The sequence below is a fragment of the Canis lupus genome, chromosome 3, assembly GCF_048164855.1.
Source record: "Canis lupus baileyi chromosome 3, mCanLup2.hap1, whole genome shotgun sequence".
NCBI lineage: Eukaryota > Metazoa > Chordata > Mammalia > Carnivora > Canidae > Canis > Canis lupus.
In genome coordinates this window covers 7,004,212-7,021,171 of record NC_132840.1, presented here as the reverse complement: position 1 = coordinate 7,021,171, position 16,960 = coordinate 7,004,212, and the positions used below count along the sequence as shown (strand labels likewise).

The window sequence follows — 16,960 nt, the reverse complement described above, 5'->3', positions numbered from 1 at the left end:
GCCCCCAGGACAGCAGCTACATGGTGCAGACGTGGGTCCTAGCCTCTGTCCACGTCCACAGGGCTGCCCCGAGCTCTATATTATCTTGCTGGTAGGTGAAGTGGGTTTCGGGCTTGGGGTCAGGAGTCCCAGATTTTGAGTCAGCTCTGTTCCTCCCTCCCTAGGAGACAGCAGAGTGGGTCTCATGCTGCACAAGGCCCCCCATGGCCTTTACAGTGAGGAGGAGGACATGCCAGAGGGGAAAGGTCGAGACAGACTATGGGAAAGAAGGGCAGGGGTGTTCTTCAGGGTATGGAGGGGGACAGGTTGAGCAATAGGCTGGAGTTGAGAACACGTACCACCTGACTGGGGCTGAGGGTCTTGGTTAAGAAGCTCTGGGTGGGATCCACTCTCCCCAGAGAGATGGACTGTGGTGTACTATGCTCAGTTCTAACACTGCCTCTGCTCAGTGTCTGTCGCAAGTGCCCTGCAAGGCTGGCATCACACAGCCTTTCACTAGGTGACCAGCCAGGAGCCTGGATCCAGAGGGATCCACAAGCTGCTCAGAGCCAAACAGTAAGACAGGATTTGAACTTAGGTCACTATGGCTCCAAAGCCCAGGTTCTCCCTCCCCTGTCCCATTCAGCCACCTGAGGAGCAGTGCTTGAAACCAGTGATCTAGCAAAACTGGACTGCAGAGGGGTGTAGGAGGCAGGGGCTGCAGTAGGCACCAGCTGATGGGGATCAGATAGATAGATGTGCACTGGTCAGGGCAAGAGACCACGGGTATCTCAGTTGGAGGGGTGGGCAGTGAGGAGGTTCTGGATGGGGAAGGCAGGCGGCACCCAAGGGAGTGGAGGAAGAGCTGGCATTTGATAGGACGAGCTGGAACTCAGGGTTAGTTGGTTGGTATTATGTGAGGTTTGCAGGGGGCCTGTGATGGGCCCTGGTGGAGGTTTGGGGTGAAAAGGATGCTCAGTCTATGCTACAGGTCCCAGGTAAACCCAGGGTTAATGGTTTCCATGCTCCCATACTGGGAGTTCCAGATGTGGTGCTCTGACCCTGCAGAGCCAGCCAGCCAGTGCACACATCTGCTTTGGAGCTGATATGAAGAAGAGGTCTCAGCCACCCCCAGAGCCTGGGGAGGAGACTCAGGCACGGCACATTTGCTGAGGCGGGGCTGTGGCTCCAGTGGGCCACCAGCCTGGCCATCTGTCCATATCTGTCCAAATGTCTGAGTTTCCCTGCTTTGAGCCCCTGGAAGTTGCAGCTTTAGAGAGCCTCTGGGGGCAGAACAAGCACTGGGAGTAGAACCCAGTTCAGTATCTTCAAAGTAGACCCCTCACCTGGGCTCAGGGGAGTGTAGAACAAGCTCTGAGGCCCTGCCCTCCTTGAAGGGAGTGGCAGGGTGGGCATGATGGGCTCTAGGGAGCATATTTGCACATCTGGTTTTACTCAGTGGGCCGCAATTCCTGAAAACCCCTGAGCTCCCCAGGAGAGCATCGTTGAGTGACCTCTGGAAAAGCAGAAGTGAAGTCTGGGAACACACTGTCCTCTCACACTGTGCCGTGGCCAGCTGGCCAGCAGGGCCCCTCCGTGGGCCATGAGGCCATGGGTGAGTCTAGAGCAGGGGGCCGCCCCGCCTAGTGTACTGTGCCAGGAGCTGCCTCTATGCCTGCTGGGCCCTGGGGGCAGCGTGGGATCAACTCCCTGGCATGGGCCAAGCCCCTCCCTTCCTGTCTCCCCGGGGCCCTTGGGGAGGGGCTCCAGAGGCTTGGGGGCTGAAGAGGCCACGTGCTGCCTGCCCCTGGGAGTCCTGGAGGGGCTGAAAGATCACTTTCAGGGCTGGCAGGATCTGGGAAGGGTTTCAGGAAGTGGATGGGGTTTAGGGCTGCCCAGCTGCCACCTCTCAAGGCCTGGCTGGGACTGGCTGCCAAGCCCACACTTTGCCCCACACAGAGAAAGGAGTGCTGGTCAAGCCAGGCGTCCCTGTGCCCCCTTGCTAATCGGGGACTGGGTGGTAAGCGGAGGTGCCAGCTGGGGCCAGGGCCTTGCTGTTGAGGGGTCTTGGCCTTGAAGACATGGTCTGAGAGGTAGGCGGGGTGAAGCTATGGAGCCAGCTTGATTCTGGTGTTCCCTGTGAGCCCAGGGGTGGGGGGTGGGGGTGGGAGAAACAGCCGGGCAGGGCAGCTGGGGCTGCAGCCCACCCACAGGCCTTCAGGGCACTCAGCGGACCCTGCTGCAGCCAGGGCAACGATCTTTGACCGGGCAACCTCAAGGTGGACAGTGGTGCCCTGTGGCAGAGGGAGGGCAAAGGCCTCTCTAGCTGTTTTCTGCACTTCAGGAGCTTTTTCCCTAGGGCATCCTGTAGACTTCTCTGAAGCACTTCCTGGAGCAGAGATCCTGGACAGGTTGCCCTAGTGAGAGCATGGGATGAGTAGAGCAGAGAGCTGAGGGCTGAGTCTGACGTGGTGCTAGGGGGGAGGACAAGGGGCCTCACAGACTGTGGGGAGGAGGCAGGACTCTAGCTCTGGGCCACGGAGGCCCCTGGGTAAAGGTGACAACTACATGCTGGAGTTGGACGACTGCTCTAGTGACGCTGTGAGAGTGGACTTGGGAGCAGGGAGCCCAAACCTGGGGCAGGAGTCTAGCAAAAGGGCACCAGGGTGGCGAGGAGGCCTGTGTGGCACCAGGAGATGGGAGCTGTGGGAAGAATCTCTATGACATTGGGACAGGCGACCCTTGGGAAGCAGAGGAGGTATATGCTGATGGGGACTGAGGAGCAAGCCCAGAGCCCGCAGGGGAGGCTGTAGGCACTGGGAAACTGAGTGGGTGAGCTTCCTTTGAGGAGGGCTTTAGGTCAGACTGCAGAGAGAACTTCCTGATAGCAGCAGCATCTTCTTGGACATGAGAAATCAGCCTCTGAGGAAGTCTTTTGCTGTGAGAGCTCCCAAGCTGGCCAGACATTCCTGGTGCTGGGCCATGGATGGGAGGATTTGGGGTAGACAGCTGGGCTTGTGGGTAGACCAGAGCAGTCCCCTGAGTGTGCGCTAACCAGAACACTGCTCATGCCTCAGCCCAGGCACGTCTGGGGCTCTCAGGGGCTGTCACCGAGGCCGTCAGGCTGCTGAGCTCACGGTGCAAAGCAGAACTAGCCCCTGCCTTCCCAGAGCCCCCGGCGTCCTTGGCTGCCCTCGGGGGCTGGGCCAGGGCTGGGTGGCCGGGTCTCCCACGAAGCTCTCAACAAGTTCCAGGCCTCTCCTCCTGTGTTTAGATCCCACCCCTAGTCACACCCTCTTTTCCGCATCCCTCAGAGCAGGAAGCTGCTGGTGGTGATGGGGTGGTTGGGGGCGGTTCTAACGGGCCTCATCCCAGCCCTGGGGACCATCTCAAGGGCTTGGGGCTGCCCATAACTGGTCCTGGGCGCCAGGTTGCTTGAACAGGGTCAGAGCTGGTTCAGAAGCCCTGTGTGGTCCAAGCAGAGGGATCGGCTAGCCTGCCTGCCTCCAAGTCGCCTTCTTGGCTGACAGGCTGTCCCCTCTGCTTGGGTCACAGGGAGATGCAGGGTTTGGCCAGGGAAAGTGGTCTGGAACGGCCCTTTGACATCATCCCTGGGGGCTTTTAAAAATGAGTTTCCTGGTAAGGAAGACTCCTTAGGCCTTGGGCAGTATTCTCGGTAGAGTCTCAGGGTTTGCTCTGATCTGACAAAAGCCAGCAGAAACCACCCGGCCGTCTGTGTTCCAGTGGTGCTGGGAGCCGCGGCTTCCCCAGATGCAGTGTCAGCAGAACGCAGCGGCCAAGGCACAGGGGGGTTTGCTGTTGGGCCTGTGCTGAGCCCCACGTGGGGGCAGGCAGGGAAGAGCCCACCCCTCCACTTTGCCCCTCTCGTTCACATGCACGTGTGCCTAGCTTCTCTAGCAATAGACGTTGCCACAGGTGACACCAGAGGGGCTTGCTGAGGCATGATGTCAAGTGGGCAGCGAGTGTCTAGACAGCCTCCGAGGTCATGGAGGGGCCTGCCCTGGCTGCTCTCCTCTGCCACCTGCCAGCTCTTCTGGGACTAACGTCTGTCCAGGCAGCTGGGTCCATATCCAAAAGGTCCATCCTGGGCCAAGGGCCATGGGAGAATGTGGTCAATGATGTAAAGGGTCCAGGAGGAAAGGGGGCCAGAATTGGGGACATCAGAATCCACCAGGCTTGATCCATGTCCTGGCCCCTCTGTGCCTGACTGGGACTCTGGATAGGTTTCATGTTCCCTCTCATTGGTCTTTTCTAAATCTGTGAAATGGTCATGCTCCTGGCAAGGGGCTGAATACACAGCAGGAACCCCTCTGCTTCCAGTTAGGGTGGGTCTGGGTTTCCCCTGGTGTTGGGGTGCTGACTCTTGCTTGACCAGTGTGTTGGATGGAGAGTCAGTGGGAGCTGGAAAGAAGAGAGGGTACCTGGCAGTGGGGAAGTTGTTGAGTGCACCTTCCCAGCAAAGAGAAGCCCTGTTTAGAAAGGCAGAGGCTGGACAGGCTGCCGGAGAGCTGAGGCTAGGGTGATAGCATTTAGGGAAGTCTCTGGCAGCATGTGCAAGGATGCTTTGGAGGGTGGGAGGCAGGAAGCTCGACTGGACTTGCTGTCTCAGAGAATAGTGGGGTCACTGGGATGAGGTACCCTGCTAAGGGGACTGGGTTTTGCCCTGTACATCTGGCCTGGCCTCGAGGCCCAGCTGTGACCTGGAGAGGAAGGAGTCTTATCGCCTGAGATGGGTCTCTGCTGGCTGCAGTGGCCGGGTGGATCAATGAACAGGTTTGGTCTGGCAGCTGCTGCGCTAGACGGTCTGACCCAGAACACCACATTCCAGCCCTGGCTTCCAGCTGCTGTCCGCTCTGCAGCTTCCCCTAGTGGGGATTGGAGTACCTGCTGTGCCCGGGTCAGAACCCCCTGCCCAGTTTGTTTTTTAGGTATCACAATGTTTGATAGAAATATATAAAATCAGGGTATGAATATGACTTGATAAATTAAGTGAAATTAATTTCAATACTATATTAAGAGGGATCAATTCATATTGTCACTCTATTTCACACCCACAAAAACAACTTCGAAAACATTAAGATCTTTCAAAACGGATTAGTTATTTGCAACTAAAACCACGTTTCTTTTCACAAGAGTTGTGTACTCTTCCAGGGTCAAGGATGTTAAAATCTGGCACATAAAACCCACTTCTAGAGGTAGGAATGCAAGGTGACTTACAATTATAGCAACCATCAGCTATAACCATCAATTATTGTTAAGAATTTTTCTTTGACAACCAAATGGGTACTTAAACATTGCAACAACTCAAGTACCACTGAGAAAAATACCTTCTTTCACCCATGCCTTATTCTAAGCATAGGTGGGCCTTGGTCAGACCAGGTAGGGATGGGGAAGATGGCCTGGGGCAAGGACGTAGGAGTGTGCACACCTGCCGGGCAAAAGGCAGCAAGATCCGTGAGGCAGAGCAGGGGGCTGGTGACTTCTCCCTTCCCTACCTCACACTCGGTTCTGTCCCATGTTTGGGTGGCTCTGGAGAGAAGTAGGTGGGAGTGATGGCAAGAGCAGTAGATGGTGAAGGCCTCCTGCAGGCCTCACAAGGTGAAAGTCCACTCTGTGAGGACCCAGGAGCCACAGAGGACATGAGTGCTGCTTGGCACCCAGATGCCACCCAGCACTGCAGGTAGAAGGCATTTCACCCAGGGGCATGCACACTCCTCCCTCCCTCTCACCTCCCCCTCTCATCTGCTCTCTTGTCTCTCCTTTAGCATACCTGACTCCAGGCTGGGAATGTTCTCTTGATGGTGTGCAGGAGTAGGGGCTTTACAGGGAATCAGCCATGCTGTCCCTTACTTTGAAGCAGCCCAGGAGACCAGAGACATAGGGAGGCTTGATCAGGGGAGCTTGTGGAAATGTTCACAGGTGCAACCCTTTTCTGTCTTCCCCTGGGCAGCCTTCCCAGGGGACAGAAAACATGTAGTCCCTTACAGCAGAAGCCAGCTTTGGCTCTTGGGCCTTCACACGCACACACACTCACACTCACACTCACACACACACATACAGGTTCCTTCTCAGCCACTGTCCTTGGTACCCCATCACTGCTACGATGTCTCCTGTTTCAAAATCCAGGAGGAAACTCACCTGCTGTCCTCACCAACACTCTCCCCAGACTTTGGCCCATTCTCCAGGTACTTACCGAGCATGAAAACGTGCCAGAACATACTCTGTTCTAGACTCCAGCATGCCGCAGTGACCCCAGATCCGTGCTATCATGGAGCTCATGTGTCCTGTGATAGTTGGAATAAGTGTAACAAAGAAGAGTGGCACAAATGAGGGATAGAGTGGGAGGACTGCAGGAGAGGTCTTTGAAGAGGGGCTGTCGGAGGATATCATTACTTTCTAGGCAGAGGAACAGGGAAGACCCTGAGGTGAAGACATGCATATGTGTGACGTGCTCTGCCTTGTGTCTTAAGATCACTGGCTGCTGGGTGGGGAATAGACCAGGGATGGGAGACAAGGGTAAAAGCCAGCTTGTTGCCCTGATCCCACTGGGTCTCACCTGTCTTTCCCACCAAGACCCTTCTGCTTGTCCTCTTGTCCCTTTTCCCTTGCCCTGTCCCTAATGGCTCAGAAGAGCCCAGAGGATTGGCCTATCAGCCTCTAGCCACTCCTATAGCAGGGCTGGTCTTTCCTCCCAGCCTCGAGATGATCTCCCCCTCATGCCACTCATTTGCCCTCCAGGCCACTTGTCATTCAGGCCGTCTTGTTGGCTGTTGCCTTTGTATGTTCCTGTCCGTGCCCTTTGCTGTGGCCCAGCCCAGCATGTTCTCTCATCCTCAGACCCATTTCATTGGCCACTCCACTCCTTTATTTTGTGGCATCTCCTTTATTTTATATGGATTGTTTCTGCCGAAGTGTGGATCTGCTCTTCTAACCCCGAGGCTCTGGAGGGCAGGGCCCGGGTCTTACTGCGCTCTGGGTTAGGGCCATCCTAGAGCCCACCACATAGAAGGGCCTCAAAGGCTATGGGTTGTGAATGGCACCTTGGGTTGGGGTTTCCCAGGCCTTCTTCTCATTTGGAGGAACAGTTGTTCTACTTGTGCTTGTTCCTTGGGGCCCAGTGTCCTGGCTCATGACCCAGGGGTCTGGAACATCTCTGGAGCCTTGGCCTGACCGCCCCAGATTGGGCCCTGAGCCAACAGGGAGGTGAAGGCGGGGACAGGAGGTCAGGGTAGCAACAGGCCTCAAGCACAGGGGAGAGACTAGGGCCCAGAGTCTGGGGGCCAGTATGGACAGGGTCTTGGGGTCCTGGGGAGGCTCAGCATGGCCAGCCCTCACCCCTGCCCCCATCCCCCTGCTTTGGGTTTCAGACCTGAAGCTGCACCTGCAGAGCACAGACTACGGCAACTTCCTGGCCAATGAGGCATCGCCGTTGACCGTGTCAGTTATTGATGACCGGCTTAAGGAGAAGATGGTGGTGGAGTTCCGCCACATGAGGAACCATGCCTATGAGCCACTCGCCAGCTTCCTGGACTTCATTACGTAAGTGCCTACGGTCCCTTCCCCTCCCACTGGGCAGGAGAGCTGCACCTGCCTTGGCTGGCCGGCTGGCCGGCTGCCTGCAGAGCCTTCCTTCTTGGACTGTGGAGCTGGGCTGGTCATTCGACAACCCTGGATCTCCAGGCCACCACCTGCCACCTCACTGCTGCCTGGGAATCTAGTGGGCAGGCAAGAATGTCCCACACCACACTGTAGTGTTGGATGAAGCCTCTTTCTTTGCACCTCTAGCATTACAGAGATTGGGGTGGGGAGACCAGGGATGATGGGAGCACTTTTCCTCACTCACCCTGCAGCATCTACACTGACTTCTTGCTAGGTCTCCATTTTCCATCCTGAGGTCAGGGGTAAGGGGATGGGCAGAGCTCTGCAGAGCCAGGTTCTTGGAATGGACCATTCAGACTCTCCAGCCCTTCTGAGCTGAGGCCTGTTCTCCATCTTCTCTGTCCACAGCCTTGGGCCTTAGGGAGAAGGAGGAAGGCTCCACACCTGACTGCCTTTCCCAACAACCCAGGTCCCTGTGTTTATGATGCTTGGCTTCCCCACTGTCTAACCCTTGGATGTAGCCCTGTCTCCACTAAGATCCTGGAGAAGCTGAGCAGAGGAAAGTTCCCTAGGACCCGCAGGCTAGGGGAGGCCACTTTGATGAGGCAGACTGTGCTTGCCAGGTATGCCTGTGGAAACAGAGATGGAGAGGCTCCCTCTGTCAGCATAGCCCAGGAGCCATGAGCCGGAGCCTGGGAAACAAAGAGATGGCCCCAGAGGTGTGATTGGTGGCTAGCTTCAATGAGCGTGCTCCGTGCTAGTGGAGTGTGAGAGTGTGTTGTGGGAAAGCACTTCCAGGTATACTGGGTACTGTCGAGCTTTTACCATTCCCTGATTTTGGTGCTCCCACCCTCCTCCTTGGGACCCGGCACACCTGCCTGGCTAGGTGCTTCCTGCCTGTCCTGATGCCTACCCCTAGCAAGGAACAGCCACTTACTCAAGATCCACTTGCTCAAGTAAGGGCTGTAGCCAGAAGGGCTCCATCCTTGGGTAGAGGCCATAGGCTGGGACCTCTGAAGGGCTCAGGGAACCTGCCCAGGCTGGGAAGCAGTCTCTTTCCTGGCCACAGGCCTCCTTTCTGGGGGCCTCCTTGGTATCCTGGCTGGGCCTGTAATTACACCTTCCTGGCTCCGGTCAAGGTACAGACAACATAGTCCTACTGGGGCGGGAGGCCAGAGATGGGGCATGTCTTGTGCTGCTGAGTTGGGGGTAATGCCGAGGCGTCCCATGTGTCAGTCAACTCCTGGCCTGGGGCTGCATATCCCTTGCCCCAAGGCCAGAGCTGGGGACATACCAGGAAGCAGTGAATTTATTGCCAGAGCCCAGCCTTCACCTTGTTTGCACAAGGCTCTTTCAGCTTCCTGAATGTTCTGGCCTTGCCAGCTAGGCTGGCCAGAGGAGGCCTGACCCATGCCAGTGGTCAGAGGGCAGTTGTCATCCATCCCACTGCCCGCTTGGCCACCTGCCTGTGCAGCTAGCTCCTGGCCTTTCTCGGTACCCTTAGAGGCTTGGTCTCAGCCTGCCAGGCCATGAAACTGGAGAGGCTCTGAGCGTGACTGAGGCCGCACAGCCGCCAGCTCTTTGCTGGAGGTTGGCTGCAAGCACCAAGCGTGCTTAAAGCAGCCAAGCACTATCCTGTGGCAGGCTGTCACTTCCCCGCCCCTTCCATTCATGGGTGATTGTGGCTTAAGTCTTCCTATCTCCTCACTCCTGCCCTCACTCGAGAAGAGCTCAGCAGCCACGTGTCAGCCTGTCTGAGCCTGTGGCGGCTCGTTCCATGACCTCGTCATCTCCAGTGACCCGCTCCTCTGCTCTCCAGTGCAGCCGCCCCCTCCAATGGCTACCCAAGGCCATGTCACTCCTGGAACCGGTCCACCCCAGAATCGCTGAGTCAGGCACCCCCTCTCTACCCACAGTCATCAGACCCTCCAGCCCACTCTCAGTCCCTTGTGGGACGCGGGTTCCGGACTCAGCAGGACACTGGGACTTGCTTCCTCCCCGGCTGCCCCTTCTGTCTTCTTTTTCCTCCCTCCCCAGCTGAGGTTCCCTGGTCCATCATTTGAGCACTCCTCTGCCAGCATCCGCAGCGCTTTTGGCCGCCCGTCTTGTAGTCCCGCCCTGGCTGGCAGCCCCCCAGCCCTGGAGGAATCCCAGCAGCCTTCAGCCTAGAGGCACCCTCCCCCACTTCCACAGCCTGGAGCAAAGCTGGGGAAGCCGGCCTTGGGCGGTGATCCCTGCCGTGGGACGTGCTGCTCCGCTGCACAGCTGGCCTCTGCTTGTATTTGCCCCTTCGGCCACTTGTCCTCCCTACCCAGCACCCTGCAGCCCCCCACCAAGCTTGGGAGACCACCTTACCATCTTAAGCACCACCCCTCTCCTGGCCCCCAGCCTTTTCTCTGGACAGATGGCCCACCTTCCTCCTCCACGATGACAGTAGAAACCAGTCCCCTCCCATCACCCCATCTGTGTCCCCAACCCTGATCCGATGGCAGAGGCTCCATCTTCTCTTGGGTCTTTCTGCCAAGGTGCTAAGTCTTCCCACCCCACTCCCTAGACCCTGAGTGGCCACTCGTGTACTCACCTGTCTGTGCAACCACCTTCCCTTCCAGTTTCTTCCCATCAGCATCTGGACAAGCGCAAATCTCTCACACCGTGAACAACCCATCTCCTGGGCCCTAAGCTCTTTATGTCCACTGTCTGTTCTCTCACTCCTACCCCCACCCCTGCCCATCCTTTGAGTCTCCAGTCTGCTCCCAGTCCTTGCATCACTCTACCACAAGGCCCTGACTGAAGCTACCGCTGACCTTTGTGACAAGGTCTCCAGGCCTCATTAGGAGCCATGGCCCTCTCACCTTCCAGGAGTCTCCTCTCTCTCACAGCATCTCTGCCCTTTATCTACTGCCTCCCTACCTCCTTCACCTCCTCCACTACTCCTCTTCCTTCTTGGGTCATCCCACAGCATTGCAGAAAGATGGGCCAGGGCCTGTCCAGGGCAGCTCCCCCAGACTGGGAACTCACACCTGGCTTCTCTGAGGAGGTGGCTCTGTGGCTGAGAGGAATGGTGTTTAAAGGAAGAATTAGAGGAGGAGAGCTTCTGGACTGAGGGAACCAGACATGTCCTGAGCAGCTGGAGCATGGAGCCTCAAATCCTAGGGATGTAAGCAGAGAGGAGAGTGTGGTGAGCCCAGGTAGGGGAGGTGTCCACTAGTGCCCCCATCCTGAGTGTGAATACTTGAAGGAACATTGCCATCGCTGCCCACAGCCAGGGTGGAGGTTGGGACTACCCCCAGAGGTCCACTTAGTTCCATCCCTCAGAGTCTCTTGGTTGCCTTCAGAGCTGTCCCTTGGATGGCTGGAACAGGATTCCCCCGGAGGTGATGGGTTCCTTGTCCCTGAAGGTGTGTGAATAGGTGGCCAAGGCCTTTTCTGCCCTCCTGTGGGTAAAGACAGTGTCCGGTGGTTTTATAGATCCCAGCCAGCCTTCAGCCAACACACATGACCAGTATCAGCTCTGGGCTCAGCCCACTGCCAGGACAGAGGGGGAACATCTGAATGTAATGGGATGGGTGCCAGTGGTGGTGTAGACGGCTCCTGGAAAGCCTGTGGGCAGCTGCTACAAATGGATCCAGGGTCACAGGAGGCTTCCCAGCATTAAGAGGACTCCTGGATCAGATGGGGTTAGGGAGGCTGCTCAGGAAAGTGGGTGGTGAGATCAGAGGCAGCTGCCTGGTGTGGAGGCAGACGGGCCCGGAGTGAGCAAGAATCCATGAAGTAGGCTGTCATCAATCACGTAGTCTTGATTTAGCTCATTTTCATGGCAGTAAATGTAATATGTCACTGTACCAAGGGTTCCTTCCAAGCCTCGCCATTAACTGCCCTGTGACTTGAGATGGAGCCTCTTTTTTGGCATCGGAGGGGGATCTTGATCTAAGCCATTCCATGATGGCTTCCCACAAGATAATAGGCCCTGAACGGGAAGCTAGGAGACTTGCTTATAGGATGTGAGTCTGGTCTCTGGGGAGTCTCAGATGGGCCCCAGGGGCCTTTGTCTTTAGGTGAGTAGCCTCCCTGGAGGGTGTCATCCCCAGTGAGCAGCAGCCAGTTACCCGTTGGCAGAGCCTGGGCATGGTAAGCTGCACCATCTGGGAGATGTGAAGTCCAATCTTTCCTAGGTACCAGAGATCTCAGTGCCAGCAGCCTGGAGTGGGAAGCTGGAAGGAGGCTCTGTCCCAGGACAGTGGCCTCAAGTGCTCAGCAGGCCTTTTAGCATAGCTGCCATTCTCCCCAGAACTTTTTGCACTACGGGCCACAGAGGCATCAGGTTACCCAGGCCTCCCTATCCTGGCCCTCTAGCCCCCCGTTTCCATGACCACTTTTGGGTCCCAGCAGGGTCTGTACAGGCTACAGCTCTAGACCTGCCATGGTTTCTGGGTCCTGGATTAGACCTGGCTCCTGCCTGGAGGGACAGCCAGCAGTGATACTCTTTTCTGGAGACCGTGGGAGAACACACACAGGAGCTCTTCCAAGGCCCAGAAGGCTTAGGTCAAGTGGGAAGACCTAGCTAGGCCTCTGGGTAGGGGCAGGATTTTAATGATAAGGTCAGGGTCTCACTAGCTTTGCTGTGGGCTGCACTTCAGTTATCCTGATTGCAGAGGGGAAACTGAGGCTTGCCAGGTAGGCCATCACTTGATATCTCTGTTCACTTTCTGCCCTGGGCAGGGCTCTGCAGGACTCTGATAGGATTGAGCACAAATACTGTTTATGAGCAGCCTCTGCTGGGGGCTGTCGGATGGACAGTCCTCATGGCCTCCTCACCAGGGCCAGGCCAGCCCCCAGGGCCAGGATGAGAACATGGAAGCAAGCCATGCTTTTCCAGCAGGTGGCGCCAAAGGGCACAGCAGAGGGACAGGGCTTGGCTAGGGGCTCGGAAGACTTCTTGGAAGAAGGGGCTTCCTAAACCCCAGCCTGAGACTTCTGTGGGCCCAAGCTGAGTCTTGAAGGCTCAGGGTGAGGGAGGGCCTCTGGGCAGAGGAATACAGACTCCCTACTCCCACCCCACGAGGGCCTCTTTGGCCTGGCGGGCAGCCGCCTGTCCACTCCCCAGCTGTCTTCCTCTGGAGGGAGATGCTGACCAGCTGGAACCTCATTCTCTCCTATTGAGGCCAAATGAGGGGAGGACTGGTGGAGTGGCTTTCTGGGGGCAGGGAGACAGCTGCTGAAGCCAGGCGAGGAGGAGGAGGATTTCCCTGCCTGCTGAAGGCCTTGGCCTTGGGGGAGAAGCAAACAGCCTAGCCAGCATCATCTCTGCCAGGCCTGCGCTGCCTCCTTTCTCCCAGGAAAGACGATTCTGGCTCTCATTGGGCAGGGGAGAAAAACAGGGGCTGCTTCTGCAGCAACCTTGTAGTTGACTCAGGGAGAGAGAAGAGCCGGGCCTGGCACAGGATTATCCAAGGCTGGCCTAGCCAGGGTTAGAATGGGGCCCTGGAAGGGGCTGCGGATATGTCATCATAAGTGGCCCTTAATTGGCTCAGCATTAAGCTGAGTTCTAGCAGAAGAGGCTGGGGGTAGCTAGCGGGTGCTACCACTGGCCCCCACAAGTGCTGTCCGGGCTGAAAAGTGAATCATAGCTGGCCTGTTCCACATCATTGAAGGGGTAACAGCAAAACCAGACAGTAGAGTTCCCACAGGGCTCTCCTCCGAGTCCAGGCCAGGACTCTGAGGAGTCCCAGCGCCTCCCTTGCGCCCTGACCCCAGCCCATCCCCAGCATAAACAGATACCCTGAGTTGTGGACACAAGGAGTGGGAAGGTTTATAGAAAGGAAATTGGTTTGTGGGGATCCTCTGAGAGGACAAGGCTTGATGGGGAGTGTGGTGCCAGGGCATGGGGACCCTGGAAATGGGGACACAGAGCTCATCTACCCAATGGTGTGACAGGGCTGAATGCCTATGCTCTCTCTCACATCTTTGGACAATGGGGCTGATAATGCTGGTGGTTGTGGGATCAATAGAATAATATCGGCCTGAGAGGTATGTTCTCCTCCCTGTCCCTGTCCAAAGGGTTGTGAGAGCCTAGAAGAGCATCCTCAGGGCAGGGGGCAGGGGTCTTTGTGGCCGTCTCCGGGAACAGGACGACTGGAGTGGGGCTGGATGGGGTGCAGGTAGAGGGCTGCGGGAGGTGACGTGTAGTCCTGTTACTGTGGTACATGAGATTCTGGAGGCACTGGGAACGAGGGATGTTGTTCAGGGTGGAGGGGATGCAGGCTTGGGCTGGAAGCCAAGGCACAGAGCTCTAGCGAGTGTTCTCTGAGGTTCCTCTGCTTTGCCAGCTCTGTCAGGTCAGGGGCAGAAGGCTGGCCATTTGGGCCCCTTGGCTTGCAGCTACAAATGGGCCCCGCCTGAAGCTCAGTTTGAGAGGGGGCGGGTGGGGTGGGGGGGCTGTCTCTTCTCAGTGCACATCCTGTCGCTGACCCAGCCAGTTTGGGGGCGGAGAGAGGGCAGCTGCCTGGCCCCAAGCCCAGGAGAGCAGAGGTCGCAGCAGGGCGCTGGGCTGGGTGGGAGCTGGGGGAGGGTGCAGGGAGCAGGGGGATGGGGGGTCAGGCCAGGACAGGAGCTGTGGCTTCTTCCTTCTGCCGCCTTCCTGGAGGGCCTTGTGGGAGCTCGCCCCATGGCTGGCCCTCTGGGTTGAGGCTGGGCCACCCCTTTCCTTTCCTTCTCTTGGTATTTAGGTCCACTGCCCCCCAGGGGTCTTCTGTGGACAGCTTCAGCCTTTGGTGCGCAAAGTACTTTCTCAGGACCAGGGCCTGCCTGGGGCCACCCACAAGCTAGGGCAAGGCCTATACTCAGTGCCCATTCAGAACCTGACCCTTCAGTGGTGCCCCTCTCCCCAAGCCCCCAGGCCTCCTCCGTCACCTAGTACCCTGCGATCATCCTGGTGACAGGCCACAGGAATGTTGTGGTTACTGCCACCTGACTGTGCCTGGGGCCTTCCCCGTCTTTACCCCATCCCCAGGCAGGTGACTCCACGGCTGCCTCAGCTCCGTTGTGGCATCATCGCGAAAGTCTGGGCAGAGTTTGCCCCTTGCCCAGTCGGACAGGCAGCCCCACCCTCCCCAGCTCCACAGCCCCTCCTGCTGCCCAGACGCTATCCAGAGCCGGGAGCCAGGGGTGCCCCAGCCAGGGAAGACTGGAGCCCCGCCTCCGGGCCCCTGGGTGGCCTCCAGGTCTCCTGGGTGGACACCTGGCCTAGGCCTCTGGCCCTGGGGAGGAGGCGGTGCTCTGCCTTTGGAGTGGGGCTGCACAGGCCAGCAATCCACCTGTTCCATCTCTGCCTGACCTGGGGCCTGGCTCCAGGGGCCTCCCACTGGCTCCTCTCTGGCCTTCCCACCTCTGGTCTCTCCCCACCCTGTTCCTCAACCTTTCCTCACCTTGCCATCCCCCCACCCCAGCCTTCCTCACCCAGCAGCCAGACTGACCCTAATGGGACCATGGCTCTCCTTGCTTGGCCTGCTCCTGTATCCCCAGTGCCCCGAGTGCAGCCAGGCCCCTTGGCCTGGTGTGGAGTCCCAGGCCCCAGCCTGCTGGCAGCTCTGCCCTGGTTCCCTCCCTCTGCCAGCCCCGAGCTGTGCTCAGTTCCTCGAATGCGGCAGACACTCAGTGAATGCCTTCAGGCCTTTGCACACACTGTTCCCTCTTCCTGGAACACACTTTCATCTCCCAGTTCTTTCATCCCCCAAGCTGGCCTTCCATCTCTCTCCTTGCGCCCTGCTGGAACTGTTCACACTGTGGGGCAGTTACCTGTTCCAGGATACTCGAGGGCGTGAATCTATGCCACACCCCAAGGGAGGGGCCTCATGTCCCCGACTCCTGGCTCTAGAGTAGGGGTGCACCGGGGCAGGGAGGTGAGCCAGTGGTGCTGGCCTGCAGCACCCTCGAGGTGGCATCACTGTTGAGGGGCCGGTGGCCTGTACAGAGTGGGGGCAGTGGGGGCACAGTGCTGGACTAGGACTTGCCAACCCCCCCCTCCCTGACGGGCTTCCTTGCTGCCGTGTGCCTCCCGCAGTTACAGCTACATGATCGACAATGTCATCCTGCTCATCACGGGCACGCTGCACCAGCGCTCTATCGCCGAGCTTGTGCCCAAGTGCCACCCACTAGGCAGCTTTGAGCAGATGGAAGCTGTGAACATCGCCCAGACACCTGCCGAGCTCTACAATGCCATTCTGGTGGACACGCCCCTGGGTGAGCCACTGGGGCGGAGGGAGGAAGAGGTGGGCAGCGCCTCCGGGTGGGTTTGCGGAACCTGGGTGGAGGGTGGGGACTGGGTGATGCTGAGCCAGAAAGGGAAGCCTGCCACCTGCTGCTTACCTTTATCTTGTCCTTGACCTCCCGCTCATTCTCTCACCCTGCCTTCTCCTTTTCTGTTGCTTTTACTGGGCCAGGCAGGCCACCCCCAGGGCCTGACTCGGAGCATGTAGCTTTGTGAAACTGGCCAATTTCTCAGAATGCAGAGGATGGCTGAGCTCATGCAGAGGGGAGAGGCCGGGGTCCCTCAGAGTCTTGGGAGCTCGAATGACCGTGGCCCCAAGCTGGGCCAGAGTGGCTGGCTGCCTGTGAGGCAGAAGAGGGAAGCAAATAGCTTCAGCTTCACTCGCCTCCACAGAGCAGGTCCCAGGGGCCAGGTCAGGCAGTGTCCGGCAGGATGCAGAGTTCGTGTCAGAGGCCAAGAAAGGAAGGGGAACTGGGAGCTTCCTGCAGGGCCCCACCTAGGCAGTGCTGGCTCCTGCCTGTCTTGGAGGCTGGAGAGAAGGCACTAAGGTTGTCACCAGCTAGTGCCCTCATAGCCACAGTCCTAGTCCCTAGGGCACCACCTCCAGGAAGCCTCCAGGGTTAGACCACTGGGTTCTAAGCTGCCCTTATTCCTATACTGAATGGCCTGAGCCCTACCTGCTGGGCATATCTGCTGTATACTCCTCCAGTAGCTCTGAGCAAGTTCTGGGCTCTTTGTGGCTTCTCAGTTTCTCCATCTTTAAAGAAGAGATAGACTAGTGAGTCTGAGGGCCCCTGTCAGGGGAGGGGGCTCTATCCTGCTCTGGCCACCACTTTTAGCCCAACAGTGGCCCTCTGGGTCATTGGTCCATGCCCACCCAGCTTGTTCCTGGTCTTGAGGAGGAGGCTAGTTTTCCAAACATGGGCCCCAGGCCCTCCTGGGCGTTGCAGATCTGTGGGCATCAGGCCCCAGATCCACAGCTGCCCCTCAAGGAAGAAGGATGTCATGGCCTCTTATGCAAGTCTGTCTTTGGCATGGACCGAGGTTGGGTCTGCCCCAGAGGCGATTAGATCATGTTATGGCTGGCCGCCTCCT

At 57.8% G+C, this 16,960-nt stretch overlaps 1 protein-coding gene across 1 annotated transcript in view; it reads left to right on the top strand.

The window, feature by feature from the left end:
* Positions 1–16,960, top strand: part of ATP6V0D1 (ATPase H+ transporting V0 subunit d1) — a 39,354-nt gene that overhangs the window by 17,542 nt on the left and 4,852 nt on the right. The window contains exons 2-3 of the mRNA XM_072815313.1: positions 7,368–7,539; positions 15,659–15,837. Of these exons, the coding sequence (XP_072671414.1) occupies positions 7,368–7,539; positions 15,659–15,837 (351 nt within the window). The remainder of the gene's footprint in view (positions 1–7,367; positions 7,540–15,658; positions 15,838–16,960) is intronic.